The sequence below is a fragment of the Ambystoma mexicanum genome, chromosome 12 (assembly GCF_040938575.1).
Source record: "Ambystoma mexicanum isolate Mex_15411 chromosome 12, UKY_AmexF1_1, whole genome shotgun sequence".
Classification (NCBI taxonomy): domain Eukaryota; kingdom Metazoa; phylum Chordata; class Amphibia; order Caudata; family Ambystomatidae; genus Ambystoma; species Ambystoma mexicanum.
In genome coordinates, this window is record NC_090936.1 from 74,200,253 (window position 1) to 74,221,419 (window position 21,167).

Sequence of the window (21,167 nt, forward strand, 5' to 3'; positions counted from 1 at the left end):
AATTTGTGATGATGAAAGTACTTTTATGATTTTTTTTTATCAACAAGGAAATCGCATCATCACTTGATTATTTTCACGCTCACAGTGTACATACATGCCACAAAGGGAAAAAAAACTCCATAAATATGTATGTCACCTGGTAAAAAGTCGAGTTGCAAATGGTTTGTACTGGCACAGCAGGTTGGTAACATAAGCCTTTTTGGACAAAGGTTTATATATACATTTATATAGTGGGAAAAAAGATAGGCACTACTAAAATACAAATGTCAAGGGAAACGCAAGAGCCACCATCTTTAAACAGCGAGCTTCAGTCTTCTCATCAACAAACCCCGCGAAAACCTCTAACAGCAGAACTCCACACATGCATCAGTAACTCCCCGCCTGCCTCACACAGCCACTCGAACAGCAACCCCTGCTTGCCTCGCCTCTACATCTTCCATGCCCCCCATTTTCTTTCTTATGTGGGTAGTATAGCTCAGTGGCAAAGCGCTCGTTTTGGAATAAAGACAATTTAGATCAACACAGGTTCGAATCCTGAGTCTGCCCTTAGAAACCTATGGGTATTAAACCGTTATAAATAACCAATTATGATAGAGGCAAGACAACGTAGAGCAACACAGGTTCGAATCTGGCGTCCGAACTTAGAAACCTCTTTGCATTATTAAAAAACAATTATAATAACTGTGGGGCCTGAAGTGGCAAGGTGCCTGGGAAAAGCAAAAACTATAGCAAGACCCAGTAATTTCAAATAAAGGTTCAGTATGTACAAAAACCTCAGTAAAAACCATTCAGAACCGTCCCTGTAGGCCCAGAACTCTTCTAGCCCATTTTTCACAATAAACACAGTACTTACCCGGATGTGCCTAATTCCTGAGACCAAGGGCCATTGTATGTTATTAATGCATAACGCTGCCTTTGCTCTGGGTTTATTAACATATGCCTCTTATGCAAGCCTGGAGGCGTGCAACCAAAATAAGTAGCATTCCTGAACACATGGTTTAAAAAAACAAAAAAAACAGACTGTATTAAAGGGTGCCAGCTCTTTTCTCCCCCTGCCCTTTAGTACACTTAGTCACATGTTTTAAAATAAAAAAAGCCAGCACGCCGACAGACGACAGTAATTAGGTGTGCGCGGAGATTAATGGAGAGCGGGGGGGGGGGGGGTAGGCTGCGTGTTTCACTCCCCCGGCCTCTTCTTCAGGAGCGGAGGGAAGGAGCCGATCCGCCGAGGCGGCCGGCCCAGCACCTTCTCCAGGCGGAGGCCGACTGCAGCCTGCGGCTCGCAATGTGTTTCCCATCCTTGCATCCCTGAGCCCTGCCAACCCGCCCGCCACCGCCGCTGCTGCCGTCCCCTCCGTTGCCAGGCGCGCACAAGCAGCCTCTCTTTCGCGCTGCACTACCGGGTCAGGAATTAAGAGCCCGCAGCCAGTGCCACTCCCCCTCTCCTCTTCATTTCCATCCCTCTCCCTCCTCCCCTGCCCGCTGCCAGTTACTATTCAACTAGTACACACACACACCCACCCACCCACCCACCTACGTAGACACACACCGTTACAGCTGCAACTGCAGTGGATGTCAGCTAACACCACACGCACCATCGCACAAGCGGACACAATACCACACAGCCCGGCAAGCACTGCACATTCCAAGAGGCGAGAAGCAGCGGCACTCTCGCGTTTCTCCCCACTCCCTGGCTGCACGCTCTGCCATCCACAAGGGCATCTCCCAATAGCCAGCACCCGCCACACGCGCGTGCACGCACGCACCTCCACGCCATGTCCAAAAGCATGAAAAAGAAACGGCACTGGACCAACAAAGTGCACGAGTGTGCCATTGACAGGAACTCCGAAGGGGAGCTGGGCTTTGAAATTAAGGGGGGCGCCGAGAACGGGCAGTTCCCCCACCTGGGGGTGGTGAAAGCGGGCAAGGTGGCATATCAGAGCGGCAAGTTGCTGCCGGAGGAGCTGCTGCTGGAGGCCAACGAGACCCCCGTGGCGGGGCTCACCACCCGGGACGTGCTGGCTGTCATCCGGCACTGCAAGGACCCCGTCAGGCTGAAGTGTGTCAAGCAAGGTAAGGTTGCATGCCCCCACCCCCCGTCCCCCCTCTGCCAGGCGGGGGGATGCTGCGTGTGGCCGCGCATTGCCTCTGCATGCTGTTCTGCTGCAGTGCCAGATGTGTTAGAGTAACTTTGTTTCGGGGAGTTGGCTCCAGTGTTGGCGAGGGCGGGTTGTGGGGGAGCATGGCTGGGCAGGTGGACTAGGCTCAAACTGCGTGGTGGAGAACTTGAAAGCTAGCGCACTGACGGCGCATCAATCGGCTTCGTGGCGCTGTACCGGCAACTTGGCTTTTGTAGGGAAAGGGTTAATGCTTGACAGGCAGTCTCTCTCTTTTTTTTTTAATACTGAAATGGGGTTGAAACTATTTTTGGAATGTACAGGGTGACACTGGGCCGGCCGCCCCGCTACGCCTTCAAAGAAAGCTCCAGTTGGGAGGTGAAAACATGTCAAAGGCTTGCTAACATATATTTAAAGGCACGCATCTTTTAATGTTTGCAGAGGTCGCGCGCGGGGCACGCTGCTCCACTCGGACGCGCAGTAAGCGGGGGTTCGGTCTGTGCCCGAGCTGAACCCAAGTTTTGGGAGAGTTTGGGAAACAGCAGCTGTGCTCGTGGGTGCGTCTAATTGTTGGACTCGTGATGCTGTTGTGTCTGCTCCCCGGAACAACGCGAGGTTGCGCATGCCAGCAGCTAGGAGGGCATGGGCCAGAGAACTTACCTGCTCGTTCCCACCCGGGCGATGGCACCAGTGTACACGTGCAGGTGGCACGCGAGCGCTCTTGAAATAAAGTTTGCACTCTCCCGCTTGGTACCAGGTTCTTGAACTATTGCCTAGAGGGAGAGTGCAAACTTTAGAACAGTGTACAGGCCAACCCCAGTACTACTGATGGGGAGCTCGTCGTTTTTGTTTCTACTGCTTTTATAGCCTAGTGCCTAGCCACCTGGGCTTCTGAGCGCTGACTTTTTGGTGAGTTTTAAAAGTGTTATTATTCTTGAAAGGAACAAAAAAAATACATGTTAAAGCAACCTTTGACCCCCCCTGACTACCAAGTGTGCTTGTAGCAAATGTTGTTGGGCTTCACCGGGGTCGTTTTAAACACCAGTGTGCAGCTGCTTATTTATTGAGAAAGCGCTTTACTCCAAAAGTGTCACGCTCAAAGCGCTATAGTTTTATAACCAGCACGTGCAAATTAACGTTTATCTACTGCCATTTTTGGAATGTTCGTCAGAATACAATTGTCTCACTGAGTTAAAGGTGTGTCATGACGTTCCGCTGTTTTATTTGAGTGTTTTCCTGTAGACTGCACGCTGCAAACAGAACCGACTTTTCGTGACTTTCGACTTGTGACTGTTGCGTAGCGCGCGCGTTCTGACTGCGCAGGAGAAGGGTGCCAAGGAATGGCAGAGATTTGCAAGTTATGGTGTTTCTCAGACTGGCCTGCAGGACAATGCAGACATCTCTTGACAGGCCAGTTTCCAGGAAAACCCGGATCCGGGCTCTGACTGGGTCATAACGTTGGCTTGGGCACGGCACCCATAAAAAAGTGGGCAACAGTCGCAAATGGCAATTTCTTCATTTTGTGGCAGTCTGTATGAGCAGCACCCAAGGGAGAAACTTCTGGTAAAATGTTTTCAAATTGTGCATTTTAAAGAAAATGTGTTCAACATAACTGGTAAAAACTGCTATCTACACAGTGAAGTAACTCATCACACTGGCACACTTGGCCAAACATCAAACCCACACTATTATGTTGGTCCTGCTCTTCGGGCATTGCCCTAAAGGCCAGTCCAAGCCTGACCGGCTCTCTCCCACTTCATAGTTCAGACTCGCCTGATAGGGGGCTGACTCTGTCCCAGCCTTACCAGCCCTTCGAAAGCATTGCTCGGCTGGAAATGTTTGTAATTTATCGATGGGCCAGTTTGTACCGGGAGGAAGACCCACTGGTGGGTGCCAAGAAGTGGGACCTTTACTTTAGCAATCCCTACATCAAATGCGTACACCTCTCGGACTCTGACTAAACACAGCCATACGCCGCGCGCACTTCACTACACTGCAGCAACAAGCAAGCCACACATGGCCTTACACAACAGCACACGACGGACACCAACCAGATACCACACCAAAAAGCTCGGCGAGCAGTGTTGACCGAGTTGAGGCTGCCAACAGCGCTTCGCAGCTCTCTTGCTCTTTCTCCAAACTTGGTCCTACCAACGTACCCCAACTGACCCCCTCTTTTTCATATCCGCCAGGGGAACACTCCGGTGGTGATAGTGCACAGTATAAATATCCTTTAACATTAACAGTATATCACAGAATTGCGCTCGTCGAGCAGCAGCGCCCCAGAATTTGGTAGAATAGGAAACCAAAGGCAGGATGGGAAACTAGCCAAAGACTTAGAACAGGCCCTAAAGAAGCAATATGCTGTGTATTGGAGAGCAAAACCAAGACAGCACAACAAGCTAGAATGCTACAGGTCGATGGGGCAAAACTTGAACCTTCCAGATGACCTTATTTTTGTAAAAAAACAAAAGCACATGCGATCACTCACTGAATACAGACTGAGTGTCGACAATCTGGAAATAAGGGACTGGCCGACCGAGCTGAAACAGAAAGCAGAGGGAGGTCCTAATCAGTCAGCAACGTGAACTAGGAGAAGTGGAAAGCGAGAGACACTGCACAGTCCTGCATATACAAAGACAGCGGAGATGCCTGTTTCCCCAGATTTTGTGAGAATAGGGAATTCTTTGCAAGTAAAACTGGACAGGAACAGCTCTGCTTCACAACTGGGCAAAGGCCAGGGTTAGCAGAGAGAACCTACAAATATGTGCACACATGCCATCAAAGAAGACAACATGCTTAAAGCTATATAAATATACTAGCTGTTACCGGCGTAACATACGCCATTCTCGCATATCTGAAAGGTCAATATCGGTTGTTAATTCATATGGCCACTTCTGTCACCCTTCTTAAATATCAGAATTACCACTGATCGCTTCCAGGAAGGAGGCGTAGGTCTCTGTGACTTATTAATGGTCATTTAAAAGGCTAAACCTATAGGAAACTGTCTTCTTTTTAATTTGAAAGGCACATTTGTATCAGGTGGAATGAGAGGTATGCACGGTATGAGAAAATTATCTAAGTTTAATCCCTCAATTACACAGACCTCTATGATATGTCTTTCTAGATGCGTAATTGTCAACCATGTTCCATTGCAGAATACCCATGATGGCATAGGATTACATAATAGTATAATTACAGCACCTACTTTCAGGTTTAGGTTGTGAGGAGGCGTTCGTCCTACAGCATTTATCTCTTTAGAGACTGGAACGTTGAGCCAATAATTAACGGTTCATTGACACTGCAACTGCTGTGCCCTGTGTGAAGAGAAGTGGGGGTGGAAAGAAGTAACTTGAAATTATTCCAAATGTTTGCGATAGTGGAAGGTGAAGGTGACCCCGTAGAACTGCGCTCATTCTGTTAAGTAAATTATAGCTGTTGTTGATGTGGAAGGGCAGACAGAGGTGCACTTTGCTATTTGGACAGCAGTGGGCAACCTAACACTGATAAATTGCATCAGCTGTGTATGGACATACCTAAGCATTTTATACATATAGATACAATAAAAGCTGAAAACCAAAATGTTCACCAATGAACAGAATGTAACATTTATGGATCCCATTAACTTGTCACATCTATAAAATACCTTGTATTATATTAGTACCTTTCTGACAACTGGCCATTTTATTTTTTACAATTCAGAATGCAATTCTATGACAATAATAGATGGACATTTTAGATCATCAAAAATAGTCAATGAAACCCACAATTAATAATTAAGCGCATTGAACAAAAAATAAATAAATACATCGAATGGTCCAATTGACAACGTTTTACCAACTTACATGTGCAATTTGTGCAAACACATTGAAAAATGTTTGAAATTGTTGAATGCATTGTAACAGGTACTCTTATGTGTGCAACTTGTGCTTTGGCGTTGTGCCAGGAACATGCATTTATGCTGTTGGCCTTGTGCCAGGAACATGTATTTGTGCTGTTGGCCATGTGTCAGGAACATGCATTTGTGCCATTGGAGGGAGGAAGGGCTTTCAAGGCAGGGTGCCTGCACACACAATAATACATTCCTGCTTCTAAAAAAGAGGGCCTTTCATATGTGTACACTAATTACTGCCTGCCCACGCACCCGGCCCGACCAAGTTCAGTTCAAATCCAAAATCAGAGAGGGGTGACCTGACCACTGGCTATTCCTCTTTAGCCTCCCACGCCAAAGCTTATACAGTGCACAGGGTGTTTTGAGCACTGTACATTCTCACACATTATTGGACTAAATGTGAAATAATAATCAGCGCACAGTGTGTGCCCTCTGGAAGGCGCTACAGTTGACCACGTGGCTGCCAGGCATATACATGGCAGCCTGTTTTAATTAGCAGGCCCTTCGCTCCAGCCCCCGGTGTGGGCAGAGGTAACCCCAGGCTCCACATTTGCTGGTGGACATTCGACTAGCATCCAGCACCACTTGAGTTCAAATTGCAATGCTGTGCTGCCATGATTGACAGCTAACCATTCACAAGTCGGGTCCTATGTGTTAGTCGCATATTTAGGTTTGCAAATAAGTGTATTCTTTTGCATTGTACGTGTATGGTAGAACGTCTTGTGATAAAAACCTTAGTACAAAAATAAATCATGGTGAGAAATTCCACACGTTAAAGTTTGAATTTCACATTCATGTGAATTCTTAATTACCATCAATCCCATCCCTCTCTCCCATCTAGTCCCATCCCCTACCTAACCATCAATCATTGTACTCGTCTAACAAGGTTGTCCAACTCCAGGCCTTGAGGGCTGGATCCATGCCAGGTTTTCAGGTTACCCCTCATTAATATTCACGATACAAAATTGCATACAATGATTCTAAATGTATGCACATTTTTCCTCATGAATATTATTGAGGGATATCCTGAAAACCCGTCAGGATTCCAGCCCTTGAGGACCGGAATTGGACAACCCTGAACCTTTACATTGTGTGTATTCGTACAAAACCTTTATTACGGGAAAGAGATTCTGCCAACTTGATTTTCTTTCTTTCTTTTTATATTTGGTGAGTACATGTGAAGGAGTTTAATAAATAAATAAAGGTGATGGAAACAATGTCCATATATATCAATAGTTAGGGTGCGAAAAGCCACAGACTCAACCTTTAAACCGAAAGCCTGCAATAGAACTGGTGCTGAGTCAGGCTTCTGTCTGTGAACCCCCTTCAGGGAAACATGTGTTTGGGAGTGGGGGGTGGTGGAGATTTTCTATGCCTCCAGTGCGTTACCTCGTACCAGCATGGACCATCTCATTTCACAGTGGCGTGAATTACATTCTCACCAAAGGAAAACAAAGACCAGAATTGACTGTGGGAAGGACCCACTGACACAAGGTTGTTGGCCTAATAGACATGTTTACTTCTCCCCTGAAAGCAGTGGACACAAACCACAAGGCCTGGGTGCAGAAACCACGGGGCATAACTGCAGGCCATGCATCACTGGCTCCGTGGTCCTAGCCAGTTTGTCCAGCAAGACCACCACAGGCCATGCCCTGGGTGCATTGAATGCATAGCGTGGCTACACATCATGCTATGTGGCCATGGCAGGAGGAGGCATTGCGGCGGCTTTGCTCCACTATGGCCAGGCTGTGGGCGATGCCTTTAGGGCACTGTGGATAGGCAAACTTTAGCTAGGGGCATTGTAAAGAAGGGCTACTTCACCCAGAGCATGGAAGAAGGCCGTTCTTTAGATGCTGTGACCCCACGAGACGGGCATGCACTGTGGTTTCCTTACGCAGAGGCACTGTGCCCAGGTTAAATGTCCACAGGTCACTCCCAGTGGCACTGCACTGTACTGAGTCTTGGCCTAAGGTGCTGCACCTCCAGGTGCTGTGGTTAGGGTACTGAAGTCAGGGCGTGACTGCAAGTCCTGTTCTAGGTAAGTATGCCCCTACAGCCAGGCCCTGCTCAAAATAACACTACATCTAAGGTGTGACTGGGAATGCAACTTTTGGGACCCCGCCTATTACTTTGTCCCCCCACCACAAGAAGGAATGTAACTATTTTAAAAAAATAGATAAATTCAGCAGGGCATTTATATTATTGTTGCCAAATTTTGCATGGATCCGTTGAACGGTACCAAAGTTATAAGTAGCTCAAAATGGCCTCTTCCTAAGAAAACACCATTTTGACCATAACTGCAGAACCGCGACTGCAACTCTAGTTAACACACACATAAACAATCACAAGGTAGTATCTCTCTCTCTCTCTTTCATACACACACACACACACAAACAATCAAAGGTAATGACTCAAATCACACACACAAACAATCAGAAGTTAATTGCTAACACACACACAAACACGCACACACACACTCAGAATGCAAAGGCTCAGGTTATGGTTGACAGAATGGCCTTTGAAAGAACTGTACACATTTCAACTGTTTAAGCATTCTGCCTTAATCAATGAAATAGTTAACATTTAACATGACTGAAATCCCAGTAACAGCATCTAACCAACACGCTTTAGAATGGGTATCACTATTCTAGTATCAGTTAAACTGGCACTGAGATCCTTGCACATGCTTCCAATCGTCCACTTATGTTTTTGATTGTTTGAAACAGACCAATCTCATTTTGCGACTCAGCAGATGTTTTGGCCTATGACCTCCATTGTCCCTCGCTGTTGACAATACTGGAGTAGGGCTGATGGGAGTTTTAGTTCAAAACATCTGCAGAGTTACAGGTTCACTATACCTGTGCGACATGTCCCTTTTGCCGGGGTAGTGCTCAGCACATTCTACACCAGAAGTCTGCAACCTTTGGCTCGCCACACGTTTTGGACTACAAATCCCATCAACCTTAGCCAGCATGCTCAATGGTAAGATATTATGGGAGTCTGAGTCCAAAACATATAGAGGGACATACGTTGCAAACCACTGGTGTAAAGAAACATGGCAAGAGCAGGTTGAGGCAAATTAATGTGCACAATGCAAACACCTCCCTGGTTTCAAAGAATGGTTCATATATATTTGTAGTAAGATCCTTTGTCTCGGGAGGATAGCTCAGGGGTAACGTGCTCGCCTTGTAAGCAAGACAACACAAATGCACCACAGGTTCGATTCCTGGATCCGCACTTAGTAACCTCTGCGTATTAAGTGCATTATAAATAACCTATCATATCATAGTCCGCTGCTTGCAGGTATGTTTTCCAAAGTTGCATTGAATCTCTAACATAGTCTATGCATTTTTTTTTAGAATTCCAACCAGGGGGAAAGTGATCAGCCAATCAGGTGCATGGTAAAGTGGGTGGAATCGACCAATGACTACCTGTATTTTCCTGGCCACCTGATTGCCTCCCTAGGGGGGTCCCTTTTTTTTTTATCCAGCACCCGCCGCTCATTTCTCCATCTTGCAACCCAACCGACTTCCCTGCTCCTCCCAGGGCCGCTTCCTCCCAGCCACCTGCTCTGCCTTGCTTTCTTCGCCACGATAAACTAGAAAAGGGACACAGTCCATTTTCTATTTCCCCTGGGAGTTGCCATCTTGATTTTTTTAACATTTTTACATTAGATTGGACATGCGCACTACACGCACTATTCCATAGAGCCCATCGCCTGTATGAAAAATGCTTTAAAACTATTCACATCCCATCATGAGCCCTGGGTACACAAATCGATCAACCCCTTTTTGAGGCCTTTATAGGACCGGTAAAGGCCCTGAGCCCGTCCTGAAGCCCTTGCTTTGCATGCGCCTCTCTTAGGCCAGGACTGGTGAGCTGTTAGCAGCAGTGTACCCCCCCGCTCCCCCAAAACGCTGGGGTGATTTCTTAAGTATTAATTTGATGTCTTTATCAATCTGCCGTCACAAGCACTACAAAGAAAGAGTAACAACCGCACAGGAAAGAAAATGTGTTTCCTAAACTGTGAACACCGCTGGTTTTTACTTCCAAAGCAGACACCCCGCTAAGTAACCAAAAGAGCATCCCTCATAGGGCCTGATTCATGGACTTTTTTGCATGGTGCAAAGTGACTTTGCACTGCCAACAAACACCCTGATTCATGGAACAGTGCAAAGTGTCCTTTTGCCGACAGACACCCATATTCGTGTAACAGTGCAAGGTGTCTTTTGCCGTGCAAATTGAATTTGCACAGCAAAAAGACACTTTGCACTGTTCCATGAATCAGCGTATTTACTGGTTTATTGGTCGCAGTAAAATTCGTTGAATTTGAATTCGTCAAATTTTTGGGCTGAATTTGGCCGTAAATATAAGTGGGGCGGGGGTAATCTTGATAATAAATATATGGGATAGTTGGGGAGGGGCTGCGGGGGGCTCCCCCGCACATATTTGCGGCACAATTGAATACAAGAAAAAAAACCAGCCCAATTCAAATTAGATGAAAAAAACTCTACCAAATCACCTAGATCCGACGATACAAACCTACTTGACAAGAATTCTGTCAATAGGGTTGGGAATAATTGGTGCACGAAGATGGGCTACTAAACATTTTGGATGATGTTGAGATTACGACAAGCGTAAAGAAGCTGGTCTCAACGGAACTGATTGTCGCTAAAAGAGATATCGTGACAAAATAGGGTAGGGAGGAGGACCCGGATGTGGCAACGAGGCGGAAAGGAATGGATCATTGCTGTGCATTGGAAGAAAGGGTGTATAGATCTAGCGATTGCCTGATGAAACATGACAAAATATGGGGGAAGTGGATAGGACAGATTTGAGGGGGGTAGTGAAGGCAAAATAAAATTCACAGGATTAAGGAGGGAAAACAAAGTCCAAGGCGGGGGGTGGGGGGTCTATAAATCCATACACACATTTGGACAAGGGAGAAGTGGATTATGACCATGGAGGTAGAGTGAAGGGAATACTGAGGGGGGTAAAGGGGGAAACTGAGGGGAAGTTGAGAGTTGTGAATTCATATTAATATGTTTTATGTTGAAAAGAGCTATATGTCTTGTATAAAGAAAAATCAATAAATATGTTACATTAAAAAAATTAAATGAAACTGGTTTCCTGGCTGGCCAAGCACTACTAAAAAAAACTCAATAATCAAACCCAATGTTGTAGAATGACATACAGTCACAGCTTCCCTTACTGAGAGCATGGCCTGGTTGCGCAGTAAAGGGTTACGCCAATGCGCCCTTGCTCTACGATGCAAAATTAAAGAAATGGGTCCTACCTTCTTCAGTATCCCCAGAGTATGGACAGATGGGGCTATTCCGGAGGTGCCGATGAGATTTCATATGGGGCAGAGGTAGAATTCCCGTCTGAAATTTGATATATAGTTTACTTGCATTTGGCGGCTCGGTCGTGTCCAAGTAATGGTCAGATTCAAGTCTTGACATCGAGAGGGGCCACTCAAAGGGAGGATGTGTCAAAAAGCAGTCAAATACAGTTTGTGTATTTTGTTCTTAATTAAGGGGTAATCCAAGCAGCCAACATACCTATTTTATAGGGCATACCTTTAACACATTTCAACCAAGCAATGGCCATGGTTGCCCCCGAGCAGATCAGTGCTTCTCTCTAAACGGTAAGTTCAGGAACTCTCCAGAGACTAATCCAATAGGCCAAAGGCGAACATTTAAATGTGAAGACAATGCCAAAACTAGCCAGGTCCAGACAAGTTGGAATATTGGGGGCACTTATAAAAACACAAAGGAATTGTTCATCTTACGGTCTCGGAGATCTCCAGAGGTCTTACGTTGGGAGGGTCCCAAATATATGCACCATAAGATGCTGCAGGAATGGTTTGGATCCTATGTATCTCTACATGTGGTGAAAGCAGTGCTTCTTATAACGCTTGGAGAATCAGTGTCTCTGTAATCTCTCTCTGCTGTGCTTGTGTTTTGCCACTGTATCAAAGTGCTCTCTCATTCAGACCTTCATTTAACGTTTCTGTGCATCTTCTCAATGGACGTACCATACATAAGATGTCTGTTGGCTTGAGATTGGGATTTGGTCTGCATTTCCTTCATGATCAACATGTTTCGGTTCTCTCTTGTTACTCTTGAACATTCGGCAGGATGTGTTTATTATTTGAACTTTTAATCATACCTTGAGGTGTCACTGATACAAACTCAATTAGAGTAATATTGAATTTAACATGCAGTGAACTATGCCAATATTGAATGTTAAGTATCTCTTTCATTTCTCACATGCATCTGCATTATTTGCCAGTTTCTTGTGATATTTTTGTTTCCTACTTCTCTTGGCTAATGGATTTGGCTTCCCGTTAGGCAGGCACTCCTCTCTTGTATCCTTCTGTGTGAGTATGGCCTGCTTCTATGTTTCAAAGCACCCAGAGTCCAGTGTACCTTTAAAGACATAACCTCTTTAGCATCTTATCACTTTTACACCATGCAAGTTTGGTTTTTCAAACATTCTGCTTTTTAGAGCCTTTGCGCTGAGACAGTCCTAGTAGTTGGGTAACCACTTTGCTGACGCGTCCTATCAGCAAAGTACTTCTTTTCTGTTACAATGTTGTGGTGAGTGCACTTAACACATAAATGCTGTGTATGATATCTAAAAGCGATGCATTGTAACTGAACACAATGCATGCAAGAATCAAAACACTACATTTCATCTTTACCTTTAGCGAGTGCTGGCCCTTTATTTAATTCTGCTTTAATGCGACACTAGATAGCATCTGCAGACAGCCATTTTGGAATGTTCCAAGCCTTGGGCTTGCAGAGGGGCATCTTGAATATGCATGTGTGTTGCATGCAGAGTGCAGCGGGTCCTTTGTGCCCTATACATTTCCTGCAGGTATGTACAGATCCACCAAGGCACAAAAGCTATCAACTAGGCAGATAGATAATGTACATCAATGGATGAAACACACAAAGTATAATATACCAAAAGATACACGTTTATAGGATGGAATCTTAATTGTTCTGATTTTGATGAATGTTTATCTTTTTATTGTTTTATTTGAATTATACATGTGGAAAGTTCCATGAACTAAGACAAAAAATAAAAAATACAATTAGGTTGATGTATGCAATAATGTTGCAAGTATGGTGACTCGCGCACTGCCAGAACAGATGTTGATGAGAGAATTCAAAACAGATACTGTGATATGATATATGATGATTTATTTATACTGCGCTCGTACACAGGTGTTTCACGCCATTAGATGTGCTAGTTATTTGATGAATTCTTGGACTGTGACATCATATCCCGACTATTTTTGCCTGCTACTATACCCACGTGATGGCACACATCCATACCTTGAGGACGACCAGTGTGGTCAAAACATGTGTCAGCTGTTCAGAATCCAATTAAATTCTTTTTTTAAATTGACATAAGTCTATTGGTTATCACAGTATCTGTTTTGAATTCTCTCATCAACATCTGTTCTGGCAGTGCGCGAGTCACCATACTTCCAACACAATTGGATCATTTCACTAAATCAGAGCCTTGTTTGGGTGGGCTCTGTGGAAGGTTGAACGCGGCAGGCCATGAGCTCATAGTTTGATAATATAGCGCACAGGTGAATCTGTCAAACCCTCTACCCTTAATCATTTGTGTATGCAATAATATAGCTCAGCCGTACCTAATAATGTTCTCAAACTTCAGAGGGTTTCTGTTGACTTTTGCTCTGAGTATATTTCGACTTCTGAGATCAATTTTTATATCTATAATTAAGTGCAGTTCAAAACGCTTGTTCTCCAATACAATAAAGAACATTTGGACAGTATACATTTGTGCTTTTTGTGGACTGTTCAGCCTTAGTAAAATGTATGTAGGTATTGATCGCCTGATGAAGAGTTAAGGATGACTCGCAACACGTAAAGCAATTATAAATAATGACCAGAAACCCAACTAAATGTGTAATCTCCCACTGAAAAGTCCAACTGAACTTGAAAAACATATTTGGTACCTGTTTTGAAAATGAAATTAAAGGAGTGCGGAAATTATTGGCTGATGAATTATTGGTCAGAGGCTTGCATCAGTCTGGCATGTCATGGAGAATGTGAGGGCGGAGGGGGTGGGCTCTATGTTTTGATTGGTCTTAATAGTTCCCATGTAAGTGAAAAAATAGATGCAAAGTTTCCCCAGGATCCTTTGCCTTGCAGAGTTCCCTCCTCCGGTGCACTGCAATTACTGTGTACTGTTTCTGAAACCCATTCCACTGCACACCTTCTTCAGGGCATTGCTAATATTTCAGCCTCAAATGTATCAGGATGTCTGTCAAATAAACAAATCTCCACCTATGTGTTTTCCGTATTATGGCTGCCTTCTTGAGGCTGCATAGGTTTGATTACAATTCAACCGCATAATCTTCAGAAAGCACACGCGGCATGAATCACCTTGGCAGGATTTATGTATTTGCATCATGTAGATCTATATTTTTTATCAAATATTTCTGAATGAATGTGTTATGGTCTGAGCGACTATTATTTGCGGACGCCGGACTAAGGCGGGGTGCTTGGAATGAGAAAGGACCCTTCAGATGTTACCAGTAGGACTGAGGTCAACTTATTCTAGATGAGAACTTCAAGACTGAACCAACTCATGAAATTACGCTATTTATCAGCAGATTTAACTGAATCAGAGGGTGAATATCCAATATGATGTGAACATCAGATTTGCTTTTGGAATACATCATACTAGCTCGGATCCAGTGAATCTATAGATATCATTGATACCACTATATGTTAGGTTTAGGGATTTTGGGCAACTGACAAAGTCAGTCAGGTGTTGATGATTTATGTTTTAGAAATTTAGTATTTAGGTTACTCTCAAGAACTTTGAGATATTGTCAGAAGTGTGCCTTGATGAAGACCAGAATGGTCGAAACACGTGTTGCCGTTAGTGCGTAGGCAAGAGTTGGTAAAGGCTGACAATGACCTCTTGTTGCACTTAAGATACAATAAATATCGACAATGCTTTATGACCAAAGTTTTCTTTTGAAGATTAGAGACAAGCGCATTGAGACTTCTGTACACTTGCTCATACCGATAAAGGCAGGGGTAACCTATACTGTGCGGAGCTCTTCAGCTGTACTGTTTGAATCAAATCCGAAATGATCTTGAACCAAAGCACCCTAAGAATTTGGTTTAGACCCTAAGCATTTGTGGTCTGAGCGGACATTGCAACTCTGTTTGCTGGAGAAACATTTGTTGAACTTTTTTTATATAGTCTTTATGCATCATACCGATTTATTTAGATTTAACTGTAGTGTGAAGAAATACTTGATTTGTAGTTTTTGTGAGATCCTTGTAAATGCTGAGTTTATGTACCATTCTCTGTGAAATTTACCACTCTCTGTGGTCATTGTGAGGGGTCATAAATGAGAGACGGACACAATGTTGCAGGTTTCCCAACATTCTCCATATTTAATAAAGAAATGAGAGGTGGAATAAAAGCCTATCTGTACCTACACCAATTAGAAAGGCCCCACCTACAGAACTATAACTAAAGCAAGCTGACCTTGTGTCCAAACAATGTCTGACCCTCACACTCACATATACAAAAAAGGTGCAGGACACATCTCTCTGGTTCCAATGTGTCAAATAAGGGGTGTGAAATTTCAAATAAATGAGTTCAACAAGGCAATCCTTAAGTTCAGGAGTTGTCTCCATTTCCCCGAACCAATTCAGGATGTCTCTTAGATCTACATAGGTCCAACAATGTGTTATCCAAATGAGAACAGGTCTCTTTTCACATTTATAAGATGATGTCTTCCTTGGTTTGGCAAAGCAAGAATATCTTGTCCATACAGTGTCGTTGTCAGGATAACAATAGCTTATATCTCTTCCTCAGAACATTTTGCTTAAGATGGCACAACTAAATGCCTCTCTCGTAGAACACCTAACTCAGGATGGCAAATCAAAGGTTGTTTTGTGGAACACCTTTCCCGAGATGGCAAAACTAAAAGTCTCTTTTGTAGAGCAGTGCTTTCAGAATTGCAAAAACTCAAAGGTCTCTTTCTTTCAGAACTGCAAAGCTCAAATGTCGCTTTCATTAACCCGCTACTTTCACAATGGCAAAACCACAATGTATTTTCCATTAGACCACTGCTTTCAGAATTTCAAAACTGAAATGCCTCTTTCTTTCAGAATTGCAATATTCACATTTTTCTTCCATTGGACCACTGCTGCATAATGGCAAAAACAAAATGTCTTTTACTACAGCTTTCTACTCAATCCTTTGACATCCTGGTTTATTCTCCTGCCAGGAATACCTTTCAGCTGCACAAGGACAACTTCTTGATATCCTGGTTTACTCTCCTGCCAGGAATATCTCTGTAACTTCAAACTTCCTTCCCCTTTAGTTATCATACAACCACATTTCTTCAATGACACAACCTGTTGACTTGCCCCAACTTCCCCCATGCAGACATCTCATATACGAGATGTTCAAGTTCTGTCTGACACCATTTTCAATTTCTCTTAGCTCTTGGGAATGCTTGTTTCTGATTTCCCCCAACTGACATCTCAGGTCAGGAAAACTGCACAACCTCTGTCTCTCACCCACAATGGCCCTCATTACAGGTTTGCCGGTCTGGAATCAACGGTGTCGGTAGAACCGTACCAGCACCGTTTTCCAGACCGGCAAACTACGAGTTCTTTGGGCGGGTGCCGTCCCGCCTGCCAGGTCTGCCCTGGCAGGCGGTACGGCACTCACCCGCAGAGTTGCATGGAAACACCGGCACCCTTACAACATGGTACCAGTGTTTCTGTGGTCCCCATTTCAATGGAGTCCTATGGGACTCCACGGGAATGGGGATTAACAGAATTGCCAGCGCCGGATTTACCAGACCACCAGGGCTGTAATGCCCTGGGAATTCCGGCAAATCCAGCACCAGTAATTCACTATGAGTCCGGTGGCAGCCTGCCGGGTTTACCGGCACAGCAACCGCCGGACTCATAATGAGCCCCAATGTCTCTTGATTGATGGCAGTGCTGGTTCCAGGTTTTCCCCCCAACTGACATCTCATCTCAGGAGAATGGCACCATGTTTGCCTTCCTCTCACAATACCTATTGGCTTCTGGCAATGCTGGCTCGAGGTTTCCCCCAACTGACATCTCAGGTCAGGAGAATTGCATATTGTTTGCCTTCCTCTCTCAATGCCTACTTGCTTTTGGCAATGCTGGTTCCAGGTTTCCCCCAACTGACATCTCATGTCAAGAGAATTGCACCATGTTTGCCTTCCTCTCACAATGTCCACTGGCTTTTGGCAATGCTGGTTCCAGATTTCCCCCAACTGACATCTCATGTCAAGAGAATTGCACCATGTTTGTCTTTTAATTCATTCCGGGCAGTTTTCCAAACTGTCCTTTAAATATTCTTCTCAAACTCGTGCGTCCGTGCTCCCTCTCCCTTACAGATTGACTCACCGGCATGGCGTGCTGCTGCCGTCAGAGCCTGTAGTGGGGCAAGCTTTCTCCTTGGAGCAGAGGCTCCTCGTGTTCCTGTGTCAGTGTCCGCTTCCCTTGCCGATGGAACCTGCATGGCCCTACAGGGCCTTGTCTCCCCTTCCTCCGCTGCACTTTGCTCATCCTTCGTGAACTGGCATCTCTTCTCTCCAGTTCAGTATGTCGCCACTCTGCGGCAGGTGAACATTTACTGCTCGCTCTGCGGTTCCTCCTCTCTGGACTGCCTCAGCTCCTGGTCTCGCTTCCCGCTCTGCGTACTCTGCAGCCTCTCTCCTTGACTCCTTCCTGCTCTCTCAGCTGCAAGCAATATAAAACGGCCCGCGCAAGTGATCTGGCCTTAAACAACTGGACTGCACTTCACGTTCAAGGTCACATTTCCTCAACATTAACTCTCTATTCTTCTTCTTCATCTCAGTACCCCAGTGGTTATGGGACTTAGTGTCCACATATTTTCTAGACTTCTCTGGGCAATGTGGTTTTAAACACTTGTTGGAATAGTGATTGTTAGAGTTAGGAGAAGTTATGCGAACATTATGGTCCTCATTACAAGCTGGGCGCTAAGGGATACCGGGCACCGGTAATGACACCGGTGCCGGTAATCCCTTTGCGCCCCATTCCGAGGTCCTTTTGCGGGTCCTTCCTTAATGCCTGGTTTTAGCAGGTGTTAAGGGCGGGACCCGCAAAGGGATACTGGAGTCAATAATGGTACCGTGATTTACTGTACCATTATTGCCGCCTTCCCTCTTCCCATTGAGCCCTATGGGGGCTCAAATGGGAATGGGGAATGGCTTTTCAAATGGGGACTTACCGGTCCCGCAATGGTCGGAATAGACCGGTAAGTCCCCATACCACCAAGTCGGTGGCGGTACCGGTATTGGTCCTAGTCATGGCGCTAATAGTGCCATGACTAGCACCAACCTCGGAATGAGGGCCTATGTGTAGTAATATTTGGTCCAGAACTCCTATCCCGATATAACTCTTTTATAATCAAGGGATGTTGAATGTGACTCATGCATGCCTGAGGGGTAAGTGTATTCGCCTGGGCAGCTTTTCTATGCTGAAGGATTTGGGTTTTAACATGATAATGATCCCATCGCATCTTTTTCTACATGTCTTATCTTCAGAGTGAAAGCATTGTTAAATGACTGCAGGAAATGTATTTTGCAGGTGAATAATCATGGGAAAGGTTTTGTGCTGGTGGTTAATGCTTTTTCAAATTTCTTCCACTCACAGTTACTTGGGTGGTCTTCCAATTCTCCAGGTTGGTAGTACTGATGTTGTAGCGTGTTCCCTCTTAGAGTGGGTTCCATGTCATTTCACCGCGGGATGTTTTTTCGCCGGGTTTTTTGCCGTGGAGTTTTTAACAAAATAACCCACCACATTTTTAAAAAAAATTATTTATTGAGGGAGTTTATCCCCAATCCTCCCCATTCCCGAACACCCACACCAAATATATATAATTTTCTAACCCCCCCTAAAAAATTCGATGGGTTTTTCGTAGAAGAATTCACTGTAAAAACCTGTTGAAAAAACATCCCGTGATGAAAGGACGTCGTACCCTTAGAGTGGAGGGTGGTGGTGCGGTTCTGCTGTGGAACTGCTGCACTGGGTGTGGTGGTTTGGAGGCAGGATGAGAAGGCCCAGGGTGTCCAAGCACCACTTTGCCAGGTTGTTAGATTGCGCAGTTAGCTAGGTGCGTTGCGTTGCGTCCAGCGCAAGCAGAGGGCCCCACCAGGCTAGGTTAGGCATATCCAGAGGTGCAGTGTGGCGTAAAGGATAGGAGTAACCTCAGTGTCATTGCAGGCTCTAGTCCTTCATTTATGTTTATGGCACACATGGCTGCAGATCCTGCTAGAGAACGGGTTACTTGGCCTTGTTTGTTCTTGGTAGAGGGACTTTGGGGACATTTGTAACACTTGGGCTTCCATCCGAATTCAGTAAGGGTACCATAGACATGGTCCCCTTGCCCTCTGTGCTGACAGAGACGGAGCAACCCAGCCACAGCCAGGGTCGGACTGGGCCATACAATTGTCTCGGGCATCCATGAAAAAGTGGCCCACAGTTGCAAATGGCAATTCATTCCTTTTGTGACACTGTTTGAACAGTAACCAAATTGTGCATTATAAAGAACGTTTGTTCAGCAACACTGGTCACAACCAGTGGTTGAAGTGAGCAGGAGCGGTTGGGAGCGGTGCTCCTCTACTTTTATAAATTACATTTTACTGTTCCTAAACTTTTATTTTAAAAAGAAACCGTTCCGGAATGGTTTCGTTTTAAAATAAATGTGTAGGAAGAAGTTGAAACTTGCACTTTCAGTGCACTGCAGTGAACGTTCCCTTAAAGAGCAGGTGCATGTGTTTGGAGTTTTGTATTGTGTGTGGGAGGGGGCGTGGTGATGGGGTTTGTGGGGAGTGGGTTCAGGTCAGCAGGGCCACTACTTCTTTTCGTACACTTCGACCACTGGTCAAAACTACTAGCCACAAAATGAATTAACTCATCAAACTAGCCCAAAATGGCCAAAAAAGTAGCCCCTTTTCACCCAAAAAACTGGCACACACCAACGCTTTGTGTTTGTAGTTCAGCCATGGGCCTATTGCACTATAGGCCAGTCCGAGCCTGGCCACAGCACACTGGCACAAATACACGTCTGGGGCTGCTGCCGGTACTCTTGTTCAGAGGAGAAGTGCCTAAAATGTCTGCGCTGGACTGCCCTTGAGGGCGGGACAGGACAGATATGCAAATATACATTTGTCCTCTGTGAAAGGTAAAGCCGGCCAAAATGTGGTTGTAGACCCTCCCGGGTGGGAACCATGCCAGTGAATAGGACATGTGGGCCTGTTCTTTCTGATAAGAGGTGCTCCCACAATTCCATCATGTTTATGGAACAGATTGCAATGAGGGGCCCAGGGTCCTGCACTGCCCCTTCCCCCATGTCCCCCGCACTTTTCTCCTCCCCCCACTCCACTGCACTTGCGGGATCTCAATGCCACTTAGCCTAGTAAGATCGTCGTCTCTGTCTTCCCTCTGTTTCCCCCTCCCTTGCCTCGTCACGCCTTGAAACACTTGTGTATAGGCGCGTTATAAATGCCATATCATATCATATCATATATCATATCAGTAAACAAAAGATACATGAGCATTTAGGAGGAGGTAAATTCTCCAGCAATTGTATATGGGCGGAGGAGGGTTAGTGGGGTAAGGAGGGGTTTGGGAAGGGGTGGTTAGTGCAGGGAAAGGAGGGCGCTTGGGGGGACCCCCCAAATAATACAAATAATTTGATGAGTTTTGTCGGCAGAATTCCGTTGAAGTAAATTACATCGAGGAGGGAATTCCTGTTGGTAAAACCAGATGGAACCCTTTATAAAACAGATGCACACAGATTGGCTAGTCAAGTGTATAGATTTGTGTAATGGTGCACATATATGTTTTGTACTAGAGCAATATTTAGTGGTTAACCGTTTCACTGCTATGTGTACTTAGCTACTATTAGGCTATTTCGTTAGTTATAGGGGTAGCGTTTTAGGCAACGTCAAGTATTTCTTAATTTTTCTGTATAGTTTTTAGCTGCATTGACTTTAGATAGTGGGTAGTTTACCTCCCATATGGCGCTTTAAGACACTGGCCCTCATTACGACCCTGGCGGAGAGGGGTTTACGC

The 21,167-nt window shown here is 45.1% G+C and overlaps 1 protein-coding gene across 9 annotated transcripts in view; it reads left to right on the plus strand.

Annotated features, from left to right (window-relative positions):
* The first annotated feature begins 1,517 nt into the window (after positions 1–1,517).
* The window catches only part of MAGI2 (membrane associated guanylate kinase, WW and PDZ domain containing 2), a 3,248,720-nt gene continuing 3,229,070 nt past the window's right edge, over positions 1,518–21,167 (plus strand). For 5 of the 9 annotated variants that reach the window (XM_069628029.1, XM_069628031.1, XM_069628030.1 and 2 more), the window contains exon 1: positions 1,520–2,073. In XM_069628029.1, coding sequence (XP_069484130.1) covers positions 1,776–2,073 — 298 coding nt within the window. In that variant the 5' untranslated portion in view covers positions 1,520–1,775. Of the gene's footprint in view, positions 2,074–21,167 lie in introns of all 9 variants that reach the window. The other 4 variants (XM_069628034.1, XM_069628038.1, XM_069628036.1 and 1 more) reach the window with 2 other exon arrangements.